The 14,654-nt window shown below is 53.3% G+C and overlaps 2 protein-coding genes across 6 annotated transcripts; one reads left to right on the plus strand and one right to left on the minus strand.

The window, feature by feature from the left end:
- Positions 1-1,162: 1,162 nt before the first annotated feature.
- LOC106145856 (malignant fibrous histiocytoma-amplified sequence 1 homolog) lies at positions 1,163-9,087 on the plus strand. Of its 3 annotated transcripts, XM_021296655.2 has the most exons (11): positions 1,163-1,244; positions 2,249-3,128; positions 3,730-4,021; positions 4,460-4,646; positions 5,817-6,007; positions 6,111-6,598; positions 7,211-7,368; positions 7,832-7,991; positions 8,442-8,512; positions 8,619-8,725; positions 8,935-9,087. In XM_021296655.2, the coding sequence occupies exons 1-11, from the start codon at positions 1,226-1,228 to the stop codon at positions 8,950-8,952; spliced, it is 2,571 nt and encodes an 856-aa protein (XP_021152330.2). In that variant the 5' UTR covers positions 1,163-1,225; the 3' UTR covers positions 8,953-9,087. The 3 variants fall into 3 exon arrangements, with proteins under 3 accessions (XP_021152330.2, XP_021152329.2, XP_064921128.1); XM_021296654.2 differs by having other exon boundaries at positions 8,619-8,943; XM_065065056.1 differs by lacking the exon at positions 1,163-1,244 and having other exon boundaries at positions 2,106-3,128; positions 8,619-8,943.
- Positions 8,243-12,918, minus strand: IRF7 (interferon regulatory factor 7). 3 transcript variants are annotated; one of them, XM_065065059.1, is made up of 10 exons: positions 12,760-12,918; positions 12,505-12,667; positions 12,216-12,375; positions 12,028-12,095; positions 11,800-11,839; positions 11,363-11,695; positions 11,097-11,207; positions 10,580-10,960; positions 10,365-10,483; positions 8,243-8,462 (listed from the first exon to the last, which is right to left on the minus strand). In XM_065065059.1, exons 1-10 carry the CDS (start codon positions 12,780-12,782, stop codon positions 8,421-8,423), a joined length of 1,440 nt encoding a protein of 479 aa, XP_064921131.1. In that variant the 5' UTR covers positions 12,783-12,918; the 3' UTR covers positions 8,243-8,420. The 3 variants fall into 3 exon arrangements, with proteins under 3 accessions (XP_064921131.1, XP_064921130.1, XP_064921129.1); XM_065065058.1 differs by lacking the exon at positions 8,243-8,462 and adding an exon at positions 9,276-9,705; XM_065065057.1 differs by lacking the exon at positions 8,243-8,462 and adding an exon at positions 9,276-9,786.
- Positions 12,919-14,654: the final 1,736 nt, after the last annotated feature.

Consider the following 14,654-nt stretch of genomic DNA (forward strand, 5'->3'; position numbering starts at 1 on the left):
TATCAGGGACTGATAACTTTGGCCTTTCTTTGAAGATTTTGGAACAAAGGCTCACTAAGACTGCAAAAGAATAGCTGGAAGAGAAGCTTTAGTTTAAAAGCTGAACTTGTAGCTAGAGTATATACCTAGCAGATGGGTGTGGGGTTGTAAATGTGAACACTGCTGATAGATTTCTTAAAAAATAAGGTTCAGAAACTTAAGGCACTATTGGCACAAGAATGAGATAACGTGATCTAGTTGTGAATACACTTAGGCTAGGAATTGGACACCTTTGGAGGTATCAGAGAAACAATTCTGGAATAAGCTGCCTGCGTGAGTGAAAAAGGGTAGGTGATGTGAAAAACGAAGCTTGACCAAATAATAGAAGTGACTACACTGTTGACCAGGAAGACAATGTCAATCTGTTTTGTTCCTCTGACTCATTCACTGCTTTAAATTTTTGGCTGGTGTTAGCTGTAAATGAGCAGTAAATGTAACAGCCTGTTGCAAGGTATCTTACGAGTGCATGTACTGCAAGGACAGTTAATTCTCAGTTACCTCTGTACCTGCTCTAGCCTGGAGGAGTGATGAAGCTGAAGACAATAACTTCTGCACCTGCCTTCCCCTGAAGTTACATGAACAAGAATCCTGGTTCTTTTCATTCTGTCTACCATTAAAAAAAATAATCCATCGAATTGTAAGCTGCCCCTTGGGAGAGGCAGTGACAAGCATACCTAAAAATGCCTCTTCTGGCATGTTCTAGAAAGCAGTTTTTCTAGTATACTGCGTGTACTACTTGTCATTTTGTTGTTGTTTTTCATTCTGATTGACCCTCTGGGATCAGATGCTGCCACCTGTTTAAAGGTAAGAAATTTTATTTATTCAACAGGTGCAGTAGTTTGGTACTAGAATAACCTCTTGTTAGTGTCCTTTCCCTCCTCTGCAACAGTGGTAACCCCAAAAGCTCCTTTATCAAAGACAGGGATGCTGCTGTAAGAAGTTGACTCAGGAGCTATTCTGCCACCTTGTCTCATAGGTGACCTCCAGAGCTGCTTTTGGGACATGCCTGTGGCACTTTTATCTCGTTAAAGGTGCTTGGGTTGTTGAGAGCTGCTCTGAGGATGGATGAAGAGAGGGTGGGGTTCCTGGGCAGAGCTTGGGGAGGTGGAGAGCGGAAAGACAGGAGGAAGTGAAAGGGGGAGGCTGAGCGACCAGGAGGATCCAGCTGGTGCCTCGCTGCAGGGCCATGATCCAGCCCAGAGCCTGTGAGTAGCTGCCCCAGCTCTTTGCTGCTCTGAATGAGAGTGGTGGTGGGAGCCCTTTGGTTTGTCTCTCTGATGGTGCTGAAAGAGAGACCAGGCATGTGGGGGAGGGTGAAAGCTTTCCTGCTGGGCTCATGCATGTCCCAGGTTTAGGTGGTGATGCTGAGAACGGATGATGAGTTGGTCCTGAGCAGGGTGGCTTGCACAAGGGAATGTTGCGCTTGATGGTGTCTGGTGAGGAAGTGAAATGAGGGAAAGGAGAGCAAATCTGACCAAGTTTTGTTCTAGTATCGTGTGATCCCCATCCCACGTCCTCCTGGTGTTCTTGCCTGTGAACCTCTCTGCTCTAAACACCCTTCTTTTGGGGATGTTCTTGGCCATCACCAAGTACCTCCTTGTGTGCCCTGTTCTGCAAGGGATCCCACTGCCCCTGCGTTATTCCCCACGTCTTCTGAGGCTGGGAGCTTCTCTGTGGGAATTGCAGCGTCCATCTGGAGATGGGGGAGGATGTGAGAGAGGAAGTGTCTGAACTCAGTAGCCTTGGTCTCAACACATTTCCCTAGCTGTGGTCGAGAGCTGAGGGCAGGCTAGACAAGTTATTTGGAGAGCAGTACTCCTCCTAACATGGGCTCTGCCCTGCCAGCCCACTGCTGGGATTAGAAATCTGCCAGTTTCCAAGTAGATGCATCTGTGGCTGGAGCTCTTGCAGTGCTTTAAGGGGAACAAAGCTGTTAATGGGGTGCTTGGGCAACATCTGGTGGGCACCATTTCTTCCTGTGTCTTCAGGCCCAGCCAAGATCCTTATGTCCTTCCTCTCTTGAGAGGGCACAGGATCTTCTCAAGCAGCAGCTGTGGTCGTGCTGTTCAACCAGCTCCTGTGTCTTACATCTGCTTTTTGTTGCTGGCTGAAATGATCCCAAAGTCATGCTGAGCTCAAGGGAAAAAGTGGTCTGCAATCCAAAGATTGAAAGTGTCTCTTAAACACCTTCCCTGTCCCATGCGACCAGGTCAGGAGCAGGACGACAATTTGCGTGACGTGACTCTCTCTACCCAGAGGCTGCGTGTGCTGCCTTCAGCAGTCCTGAGCAACCCCGCACTGGAGAGCCTTGACCTTGACAGAAACAAGCTCAGGAGCATCACTGGCATCTCTAAACTTTGCAATCTGAAGAAGCTGATGCTCTCCAAGAATGAGATTGTGGACTTTCCCAGTGAAATCCGGAGCCTTGTCTGTTTAGAGAAGCTTGAGCTGAATCAGAACCAAATCCGGGTCATCCCGGAGGGAGTTTTTGCCCATCTCCCCAGGCTTAAACACTTGCGGCTGAATAATAACCGTCTCAGTGCCCTCCCCAGCGACCTGGCAGCTTGTCAAGGCAGCCTCCAGTACCTCAACATCTCCAACAACCTGTTCCGGACCTTCCCCCGGCCTGTTCTGCAGCTGGGACACTTACAAGAGCTCTATGTTCAGAATAATGCCCTTCGTCAGCTCCCCAAGGAGTTCTTCCAGGGGCAATCCCTGAAAATGTTCAAGGCAAATGGGAACCCCCTCCGGGAGCCGCCTAGTGAAGTTTGTGCTGGTGGCATCCAGCAGATCCGTAATTACTTCAGCCAGCTTCAATACAGTTCTGGGCAGGAGGACAAGAGGGTCAAGGCCATGTTCCTGGGGGCCTCGCTGGCAGGGAAGTCCACTATCTGCAAAAGCCTGAAGCAAGGGCAAACCAAACTAGTGCCCAAGGAAGAGCGAACAGTTGGTATAGAGATCAGCGAGTTTCAGATTGAGGACTTCACATTTCTCTTCTGGGACTTTGCTGGCCAGCTAGAGTACTACATGACTCACCATGTGTTCATAACCCCACAGGCACTTGTCATCCTTGTCATCAATCTCCACATGTAAGTACTGAGCTGGTTTTGATTCAAAGTGGAGTGAAAGAAGAAAAAAGAGGGTGATGAAGCCCTGTGTGGGTCCACACCATTTCCATTGGACTTCAATGCCTGGTCTTCTCATCACTGGAGTAGCTAGCTCTCCCTCTCTCCCTTTTTGAGGATCACTCTTCTAATTAAGCCACTAGATCTGTCATCACCTTACCAAAGTCCTTTGTTTTGAGGGGTTAGATGAGCATTAACTCCTCACATGACAAACAGCTTTCCTTTTTGCCTTGGAAATACCTCTGTGAGCCCTCCTGTATTCTGTGGTGCTCCCTAAATGTGGAGGGATCAACAGGCTTGGGCTTTGTGGTAAAGAGGGATGCTCCCACCCACAGCAGACACACTTCACTGCACCCCATACCTTTAACTGGCTTAGGTTAAGTAAGGATGGGAAATTTAAATATTAGATTGGCTATGGCCCATTATGGCTATAGAGATCTGAGCTCCTCCCCAGTAAGCCCCTGGGACAGCACGGGGTGCATGGTCAGGCATGTGCTGGTGGAAGCTGGCTGCAGATCTGGAGGGTTAGACATGAATTTGGGATTGTCTTTCTCTCCCCACCCAGGTACCAAACTAATGAGAAGACTTTTAAGGAGCTTGTTGGTTTCTGGATCAACAACCTGTCCATGAGAGTTCCAAACTCAGTGGTGCTTCCTGTGGGAACCCATGTGGACTGCTGTGAGGAGGAGGAGGTGGAGGAGAAAAGGCACGACATCATGACCAAGATCTCGGCCATGCTGACGGAGAGAAAAAGGAACCTTGCTCACTTCATCAATAATCTGGAGGGCAGTGAGGAGCCTGAGATTTATGTGGACCAGTGGGAGAAGCTGAAGGAGATGGAGAGCCGTACATTAAAGGTAAGACTGAGATTATCATGGTTCTTTGCTGTTTATGGCCACTGTGTTGTCTCTGGTGGCCCAGTGTGCTACTGGTGATGGTGACCTGGTGCTAATGCATCAGGCTGCTGCTGCAGCTGCTCACCAGGGCTGGGGTGGACATGATAACCTCTGGCTGTGACCTGCTGGGTCCTTGTCCCTGCTCGGTAGATGGGCATCTCCTCCTGTGGTTTGCAGCAAGTACCTGGGGAGGAGTGGGGGGACATAATTTACCATTCACAGGTGATTTTCCAGGAACTGCTGGAAGAGCAAAGGTGTGAGGGAAACACTCTCTAAAGCTGAGCCAGCAGTGCACCCCATCCTTGGTGACCTCCTTGGCATTATGTCCGCCCTTTACGTCACAGGCTAAAAGATTCTTCTGGATGAGATTTTGGCAGGTGTGTGCTTTCTGTCTTCCAGGTCTTAAACTTAGTTGCTGTCAACTGCATGAACCACTATGATATCAGAAAGCTCGAGGCCACTATTCTGAAGCATGTGAAGAATGAAGATCTCTTCCCTGAGGTTGTCCGAGTGCTGCCGCCTATCTACAGGCAGGTGGAAGCTGCCATCATAGATATCACACAGAGTGAGGAAATGGCAAACCATGGTGAGTGATCCATCACCCCTGCTGCACCTTCCTGGGAGGACCTGCTGCCCTGTGGTTGGGACAGGCTCCCCAGTGCTTGCTGCACCTTCTGGCCCTGCTCATGTGGTGCTCAGGGTCACTGTTGACGACCGTCCAGTGCTACTGCTGGACCATTTACTGCTACTACCCAGATCTGTTATTACAAGCATCTGGGCTCAAGGCAGGGGCTTATGGAAAAGCATAGGAAAAGCCCAGGTGCGTCTTCACCAGGAGGCTTTGCCAACGTTTTCCAGCCAATGGTTGGAGGTACCCTGAGCTGGCCACATTGTCTGGTTTGTTTCTTTCCAGTAACGTTTTTCTTTTCTTCCCTTTGCCCTATACAAGCAATTAAAAAATCTTGCAGGAAGGAGCTCCCCATCTTTAATGCTTCTGTGTGGTTTCCAAATGTTTGTCCTGCTAACTTAATGTGATGGCCCCTACCCTAGCTAGCCTCTCCCTGTGTCTCCTGTGACTTTAGCAGGACAAGCAGGCAGGCCTGGCCCCTTGTTTATGTAGCTAAAGCAGGTGGACTAGATGATCTCCAGACATCCCTTCCAAACCCAACCATTCTGGGATCCCTTTGGCCCGCTTAGGTCAGCTATCCTGGCTGTGTCTCCTTTCCAGCTTCTTGTACATCTCCAGCCTCCTCACTGAAAAGTCCTTGACTTGGTATAAACATTGTTTAGCAACAACCAAGATGTGTATCATCAACCTTCTTCTCATACTAAATCCAAACCCAGCACTATACCAGCTGCTAGGAAGAACATTAACTCTGTCCCAGCTGAAACCAGGACAATGATAATCTGAGGTTTTCTGGCTGGAAACAAACCTGGTCTCAAACAATGAAGAAAACAAACAAACACACACAGTATTAGCTTTGTTTTTCAGCTGCTCCATTGAGGTCCTGGCAGGCTGCTGATATTGCTGAGGCAAAGGAAGACTATGGGAGCTGCACGGTGGCAGTGGGACAGCTGAGGATGGGAAAAGCATTTTTGGCCACAGCCACTGAGCACTGTTCTGGTCCCCAACTGCTTCCCCAGGAATGGCACGGGTGAAGCTGGGTGCTGCTGGTGTTTATTGGCTCTCTGAGGTATCTGCTTTGGAATGCTGGTGTGTGAGAGATGTGCGCTGAGCTCCCACATCTCCCTCTAGGTATGATGGACCTCCAGTACCTGCTCAGTAAACTCTCCCAGTGTAAGCACCTGGCCAGCCTGGGCAGAGAGCTTCTTCAGGACATATTGCGGTACCTCCACCGCATTGGGCTTGTTGTGTGGTATGAGGAAATCAAGCACCTGGAAAGCACTGTTTTCCTCCAGCCTACCTTCCTAATAACTATGTTCAAGGTGAGCGTACAGATCAGGATGATTTTCTATGCAGGACCCAAGCTCTGCAGCTTTACTGGGCTACCCTCTTTGCTGTCTTGTCTCTCCTTCTCTTCCTACCAAGCTCCTTGTGAGGTACTGCCTAGCTCAGCAGCTTGAGAGCATCCCTGTGGACACGCTGATTGGGGAACATGCCACCATCAGAGACAGGTCCAACTGGGTGTGGACCTTCAAGTCAAAGGCAATGCTGTGCCACCGGGCTGTGCGTGCCTTGGTGAAGCACCAGCTCTCTTCAGAAGGGATGCGGGATGTCTTTGAGGAAATAATGGGATACAAGCCCCACAGAGGGAGAGGGAAGCTCTTCAGCCTCCTTGAGCACTTTGAGCTCTGCCTGGAGGTAAGACACACCGAAGTTCTCAACCCACATGCCAGTGAGTTTGTTCCTGGAAAGCCATGGGAGACAACACGAGGCCAAGGCGAGTCCTGGTACTTGTTCCCAACCTATCTGAACCAGACCGAAGAGGTCTCTGAGGTGTGGGGAGGAGATCACCCTGAGGACCTCCACATCCGTGCCTACTTCTCACCTGAAATACCTGAGGGTTTCTTCCAGAGGTAAGTGGTGGTTTCCAGCCCTCAATGATGTTGTGTGGTTCAGGGTGTGCTCAGTGCAATGCCAGTATGACTATCAGCAAGCCCTTGGCTGTTGAGACCATACCAGCTGAGGCATGAAGCTGGGACTCAGGAGACCAGGGCAGCTTCTCAGCTCTGCCACAGATGTGTGAAGCCCTGGATGAGCCATTTCAATGTTCACTGCCTGGACCTGAGCAAGGACCATGCTCCTTCTGGTTCACCTTTCATCTGGGCTGGTTTTTGGCTAGTCCATATCCATCCAGGCAGTCAGAGGCCTCCCAGTCCCACCTGAGGATTGTCCAGTTTCTACAAGTGCTGGGACCGTTCCAGTTTCTGGAATGTATCCCATCCTTGTGGGTTTCTCAGCTTACATGAAGAGTTTTATCTGACGGCCAACTCCAGAAGTGGCTTTGGCTTAAGAGGCAGCTCCTGCTGCTTGAGCTTTCAGTAGGGCAGGGTCCTCATTTAGTGTCTGCCTGTTTCTACTGAAATTTGGTTCATATTTTTCAAGTCTACTTGGTGCCACACTTTCTCCCAGTGTTAAGAGATAAGCAGGCAAGATGGTGGTGAAAGCTGCGGACACTCTCCTTTCAGGCTCTTGGTGAAAGCTTGCTCCTTTTACTCCACACACTGGGTGGCCAAGGTGACCTGCTTACTCATATGCAATGGCAAACCTCTGCTGATCAAAGAGAACAACCAGAGGGCCTACAGCTACCTGGAGCTTCGCTGCAGAAAACCAGCAGAAAGGATGGGTATGGATCCCTGATCCTTATTTCATGACTCCCAATCACATCTCTCCTTAGCTCCCCTGTCACATCTACTCCTCTGAGCAGAGCATCCCAGAAGCCTCTGACATATGTTCTGGTCCAGCCAGGGTCCACCAGCAGTTCAGGCTTCCTCTAAAGGAAAGTCATGAAAGAAAAAAGTCATGTTTTCAGTCTTCTCATGGAGCAAATGGGTCATCTCTTCCCATAAGGTCCTAGCAGAGTACAATCTCTGGCTGGGTCTCCAAGTGACAGGCAAAAAGGCCTTCCAAGTTGTGGACCTCACTTATCTTTTAATTCCTTTTGGAGGCCAGTGAGCTTTCAGAAATGGAGCTGGTCCAACCATTCTGGCTGTGGTCTGGTGGGCTGGAAGTGATGCGTCACCATAACATCTCCTGGGCTGCCACAGTCAGGTGGTTGTGAGTAAGCAAGACCTTCTTTTGCCTGGAAGGTTTCCAGGTTGCATGGGACTTCCTCATGGCAGTTGTGTTCATCGTCCAGAAGCTTGCCGAGGAGTGGCCAGGGCTGCATGTGTGCATGAAGAGCCCGTGCCGAACAGCTGGCTGTCCTGCAGAGCTCATCTGGCCAGACATGGATGGCACAAATGCCGTGTACGTATATGTCATGCCCCTCCAAGCTGAGGACTGGAGCTGGGTGGTGCTACTGTAATGCTGGTGGGGCTGGCCAGCTTCTAAAAGCCATGTGAAATTAGTTGTGAAACTTGCTGGTCGCCATGTTTCCTTTCTACTGACAACAGCAGCCCTTGTCCCACATGGTGTTAGCATTTAATTGTGTGGGAAATTCGAGCATGGAAAGAAAGGTGAAAAAAAAGTTGAAACTCGGGGACAGGCATGTGATATCCATTCTGGCAAGGTACCCACATGTTCCCTATCTCATATGCTCAGGTGCTCAGGCACCAGGGAAGGCAGCAGCTGTCCCACTAATGGCAGGACCTCATGTCAGGGTGGAAAGAGTCTTCTGTCATCTTGGTATCATCTTCCATGGGAAGTGCTGAGGGCAGCTCCTGCTCCTTCTACTTCTCAGGGCTTTTTCCTCCACAGGACAAAGGAAGATGTTAAAACCTGTGGGACATGCAGGCACCGCTTTGGCACAGAGCTGCTCCTGCCCAAAGGTTAGCCCAATGGTCCCGGGTTTATGCTGCAACAGTGCTCAGGGTGGGAAAAGGGCTAAGGGTTTCATGGGGCTGAGGTGCTGATGGTGTCATCCCACCCCCCCAGTGCCCAGGAAGCTGGAGGAGCCCCGGATGCAGACTTCTGCTCATTATTATGTGACAAGCTATGGGACCACAACCTTTGGGCACAGCAGCATCCATGTCAATCAGCAGGTAAGGAGGCTGCCACCTCCCCTTGCCCAGGGTGCAACACTGGTGGCCAGGCTCATCCTCTCCCCTTGTTCCTGAAATGAGGGAGGGCAGCTACTTCCAGCCTGGGGAGGGACACCCCATCTTTCAGCAAAGCTCTGGTTACCATGCTCCTCCCTGAGATACCACTACCTCTGTAGTATCATATTGTAGCTCCTGCCTTATTTTTCCAGAACATTTCAAGTGAGTAACTCTGGGCCAGTGGGGAAGCACTTGCTGAAGAAAGAAGAATTATTTTTGTTTAGCCAAAGCCTAGCTGTCCTCAACACGCTTTGCTTGCATGTTTATAGTCTTAAGGCACAGAAATAAATACATCCTTTCATGCATGGCTAGTCACCTGTTTACACAAATGTAAGGGGAGAAATGTGCTGATGAGTGCTCTGGTACAAGCCTGCTGCCAGCAGGGGCTTTGCTGGGACACATCCCCAAGGTTCTGGGCGATGGGGGTGTGAGTGGTGAATGTCTTGAACTGATAGTGGAAGCAGATGTCCAGGCAACATCAGCAAGCAGGAAGCACCTTTCTATACATATATATATTTAAACTTAGAAGACTTAAGAAAATAAATCTGTAGAATGACCGCATTCCCCAAACCCACTTTAGCAGCTGATGGAGGGAAAAAGCAATGTGTGAGCTCCTGGACCAGAAGGTGGAGGTGCAGGGAGCCAGGGAGGAAAGGTCCCCACTATCAGCATCCCACAACAGTGTTGCTGGGGGGATGCCGGTTTGCACAGCCCCCAATGCCCAGTGCTTCCCTGCAAGCTGGTGCAGCCACAGGGAGCAGGGGGGAGTGGGGGGCTCAGTCCATCTGCATGTTGTACTGCTCGATGAGCTCGAAGAGGCTGAAGGAGTCAGAGAGCTGCAGGCTGATGGTGCCACTGTCAAGGGAGGAGGCTCCCTCGCGCAGCACCTGCTCACACCAGTACTCGCAGAACCTGGGCACCAGCTGTGGCAGCAAACCACAGGGGACAGCAGGGTTAGGGACAGCTGCTTGATGTGACTGCAGTGCCTGCACAGCCCCATCCTCCTGGAGCGGAGGAAGTGTGCATGGCACCCTGTACCTCTCCCAGCCCCTGAGGATCCCCATCCCTGGGCAGCTGCCTCTCACCCCACCCTGTCTCCTCACCCAGGCAGCTGTTCCCTGCCTAGGCTGGCCCTTCCTGGACTCCTGTCCCCCAAGGGTCTCCTCCCCAGGCACCTGCCCCTCCCTATTCCCCTACTCCCCAAGAGTTCCCCTCTCTTGGCACCCAGCCCCTCCCACATCCCCAAGCCACTCAGGGTCCTGCTCCTTTGGCACCCAGCCCCTGCCACCTCCCCTGTCTCTCAATTCTTTCATTTCTTCCAGACCCTGAAGTATCCCCTCCTTGGGTATCCAGATCCCCATGTCCCTGGACACACAGGGTTCCCCTCCTTGGGCTACCAGACACACATCTTCCCCTGGCCCGCAAGGATCCACCCTTCCTGATGTACCCAGACCCCCTATCTCTCTCAGACCCTGAGGGACCACCCCCCCCCCCCCACCTTGAGTACTCAGATCCCTATCTCCCCTGGCCCCCTAAAGTCTACCCCTCCTTGGGCAGCAGTGGTGAGTGTTGATTCCTGCACCTTGACCAAGATGAGCTTGGACTCCTTGGGCTTGGCATTACAGAAGGACTGCCCAAAGCAGAGGTAGATGGTGAAGTCAGGGGACCGCTTCCTTTGTCTGTTGCGGAAGTCCCTCAGCTCTGCAAGGGGAGACAGCGCCCAGTTTTGGGGTGAGCCTGGGAAACTTTAGATGCTTGTGAGAGACTCCCCCCGTCCTCCCCCACGCCCTTGCCCACCTGTGCAAAACTTATTGAAATCAAAGATGGGGGTTTCCTGATCCCGGCAGAGCAGGTTGGGTGAGGGTTCCTCGGTGCCCTCGAGCTGCCGGGACAGCGCCCAGAAGACCTTGCACTTCTTCAGGCGGGTGGCAAAGAGCTTACAAGCACGTTGCTCCAGCTGCAGTCCCACGCCAGCCAGCAGCTCCTCAGTGTAATGCCGCTGCCGGCAATCAGCCAGCTCGGCGGGGCTGGGAAAGCGCACCAGGTGCCCGGAGCACCCAGCCACCGCTGGGTCGAAGGGCTGGTACACCAGCAGGCACCGGCTGTTCACCACCTCCTCCTGGTGGAAGAGCCTCCCCCGGTAGTAGATGCTGACATCGAGGTTGGGGATGATTCCACCTGCAACAGGTAGTGATCAGCAGCTGCATTCCCCAAACCCAAATGCTCCCCCTTCCCACCCCCCCCCCAAGCATTAGTAACTATTAACAATTATATATAATAATTATAATTTATAGCTATTAATAATAACACTCACCTGAGTTATCCTCCAGTGGCGGCAGTACAGTGGGGGTGAAGAGCATCCCCTCCCCTGGGGATGGCACAGGGACCGTGACCTCTGGCACATGACATGGTGGTGGCACGGCCCCTGTGGCAGGAGACAGGCAGCATCAGCATTGTGATTCAGGGGGGTGCAGTGAGGCGTTGCTTTGGCATGGGGTGCACACGGCAGCACCCCAGACTCTTCCCACTCGGTTACGGCACTTGTACACCTGGGGCTAGATCCTGCCCCACAGCACTCACCTTGCTCACCCAGCAACATGGGGCCTGGGAGGCTGTAGGTGGCCAAGAGAGGCTGCTCTGCCATGGGCACCCATGGCTGAAATGTTGGTGGGGCAATGCAGTTGTTTTGGCTGGGCTCTGGGTGAGGCTGGAGCAGGGTGTCCCGGTGCCGGGCTTCCTCTGCAGAGAAATCACTGGTGGGAAAAGACTGGGGTCTCCCACCCATAGTGTCAGTCTCACCTGAAGGTATCCAGGATGGGTTCAGAGGGCCCAGGTTGTGGGAAGAGATGGCGCACTGTTTCAGCACCCACTCCAGGTCCTCCATCGTCGAGGGCTGTGTGGGGTCAGTGCCGCCTGAGAAGGGGCACAGCAGGTAGGAGGTCTCACAACCTCAAAAGCAGCCCTGCCTGAGCCTACTGGGGTACCTCTTCCAAAAACACTGGGGGACAAGTACCCACCTGGGGGGGCAATTTCTGGAGCAATGTCTTGGGGGTTGAGCTGTGAAGGGAAGCAGGATGAGGGGGAGTCTTACCACTGTGGATGAGGGACACCCAACCTCCACTTGCCCTGTGTTTCAGCCAGGTGCTGAGTCCAGCTTGGGTGCACCCCAAGGACAGAGGGGATGATTGCATTGCCTGAGCAGTGCAAGTAGGGACTCCTCTATTCTGCTGTGCCCAATCCATTACCTGTACCTGCTGGTCCACCACAGGGTCAGGGCTGCCAAAATCTCCCTCCTCTCCTCGACAGTGGGTGCCTGGAAGGAGAGCCATGTGAGGGGGAAGAGCGGTGTGAGTGGGGGGAATCTCGGTGCCCTGGGATCACCCACCCCACCCCACCCCACTCCCAACACCATCCCCAGTGGGGCCAGGCTTACCTGGGGCGATGGCATAGACCTTGTGTGGGTCATCACCACACTTGGAGTGGTCCTCCAGCAGCACAAACATGCGGGTGCTTGTCAGGGCACAGCGGAAGTTGGTCTTCCACTTGGCTGGGTCTTCTGGGTCCTCATACCGACCACTCGCCTGTGCCCAGGCCTGAAGGGGTGTGTGTGTGGGGGGGTGTGTGTGTCGCGGCGGGGGGGGCGGTGACCCTGGCTCCATGAATATGGAGGTTTCAGGGTTGCCAGGTATCCCCACCCTCCCCAGTTCCCCCATCCCACCCACCTTGAAGACCTCCAGGTCGCTGCTGGTGACATCTTTCCTGGCATTGTGCTTCCAGGGGATACGGAAGGCCTTGCGGGCCGGATCGATCCAGCGCAGTCCCTGGTACCTCCCGCTGCTGACGGCGTTCACCAGCCAGGGTCCGAACCGCAGCTTCTGGGCCTCCCTGCGGGCGCGGGGCCGTCAGCGGGGGGCAAACCGAGGCCACACGGGCACGGAGACCCGGGAAGGGCCGGGGGATGCCGGAGTGCCGCTTACCCTTCGCTCTGCGGCGCTGCCATGGTGCCGTGGCGTCCCCAGCCCTGCAGGTCCCGGGGCGGGTGGGTGCTCGGCTCGGGGCGCGCCGCCTCCCGCCTGGCCCTTTTATCCGCCCCCTCCACTCGCGCCCAGTTTCCTGGAAATCACGTGACCCTTCCGAAAGTGAAAGTGTTGCCGGCGGCCACCCGCGCCGCGGGGGATCGCACGCAGCGGTCCCCGCCCAGTCCCACTGGCGTGCCCGGGTGGGTGCTCTGGCCGTAGCCTGAGCCACCCCCGGGGGATGCTGACTGCCGAGCCCCGCGCAGCCCCTTCCCCCTACTCATAGTAAGTAACAACAGTGCAGATGTAAACCTGGCCCTGCACGGGCGTGGGACACAGACCTTGGTGGGCAATGGGCAGGATCAGCCCCTGGCCAAATCGCCCATGACCCCATGCTCGAGTTGCTCCCCCCGGGCTGTTGTGGCCCCAAAAGTGCTGGTGCAGGATGGCTGCACCCTGAAATTAAACAATGCAGGTTTGCAACAAGCAAAGGGCAGGCAGGTGTAGGGACACCCTGAAACACTTGGGCTTGGCCCAAAAGCAGCTGCACCCACCGCCACTGGCGTTTTCCAAGCAGCACCAACTAACAGCCCAGGCACGCAGGTCTTAGCCTTGGAGCTGGAAACGCCCGTGTCTTTTCTATTTATTTATTTATTTCAATTTATTTTAATTCCCCTTTCAGGCTGCCTTAGTTTCCACACTAAAGGTTTGCTATAAAAAAAGTTAAATATACTAGCAAAATCCAGGAGGGCAGCAGGCACTGGCTGTGCTTCCTGCATCCAAGAAACAGTTTCCCGGTGCACCCTTTTCCCGTAAAGCCAAGCACTCCCGTGGGCCTGGCCCTGCTGCCTGGCGCTGCACTTGGTTGAACACCTGCGAAGGCGGGCAGCGGAGCACCTAGCTGTCCTGGACCGCAGCAGGAGAGGGGCTGGGAGCCACTGCACATGGTTTCTGCACCTTGCACCTGCCTTGGCAGGATCTGGGGGCTCCTGGGGATGTTAATGGGCATCCCAAGCACCTCTGCCTGGTGCTGCTGCCCAGTGTGGCGGCATCACGGTTTTATGCAAAAAAAAGGAGGAAACAAAAGAAGGAAAATCAACGCTGGGGTTGTGCACTGGCCTCGAATGTGTGTTTCAGAGCCAGAACCACCCTTGCACAGGGATGAACCCTGTGGGGCTTGCCACCAGCCATACCAGGGCCCCAAAGCAAGGGACCCATGGCCACTTCCCAGCGGCAGCACATCCCCTCACCCCAGAAAGGGGAAGCAGCTCGCAGCCAGGGCTACAGCTGGCTTCCAGTAACCTGGGTCCAGACACAGCTGCCCGTGATAGAAAATGGTCACCCCATGCCCTGGACCATTGTGGGGCAGGTTATGTGGAGTTTTGTGTTAAATTAGAGCAAAATTAGTAAATAACCATTACATCAGGCAGGTCATGTGGCCCAAGTGCTGCCCCTCATCGCTCTTTCTTGACCCCATTTGAATATTTCCCCCTTTGCTTTTGAGGAATTCCCCCCAAGTGCTCTCAAGGAATTCCCCCCAAGTGCTCTCAAGGAAATTCCTGCAGGGCCATGGTCACTATCCCCTCCCACCTCCCCCCATGTTCATCTTCTTGACTCAGGGACATGTCCAAGCAGCCAAAAAGCAGCCCCATTCATGCCACCAGCTCCAACATGGTGGAAGAAGAGCTGGAGCCTTCAGGAGGAAAAGTCAGTTTTACAAAGAAGTTTTTAAAAGCATCCAAAAGGACAAGGAGAGCCATTGACTGCACCAAATTCTTCTCCAGATGCAACCCCACACTACCAACCTGCACCTGCAAGCTACCCAGTTTCAGGGGGCAATTCCTGCAGGCAGAAGG

This window comes from Columba livia, chromosome 5, assembly GCF_036013475.1.
Source record: "Columba livia isolate bColLiv1 breed racing homer chromosome 5, bColLiv1.pat.W.v2, whole genome shotgun sequence".
In the NCBI taxonomy this organism is placed as follows: Eukaryota; Metazoa; Chordata; class Aves; order Columbiformes; family Columbidae; genus Columba; species Columba livia.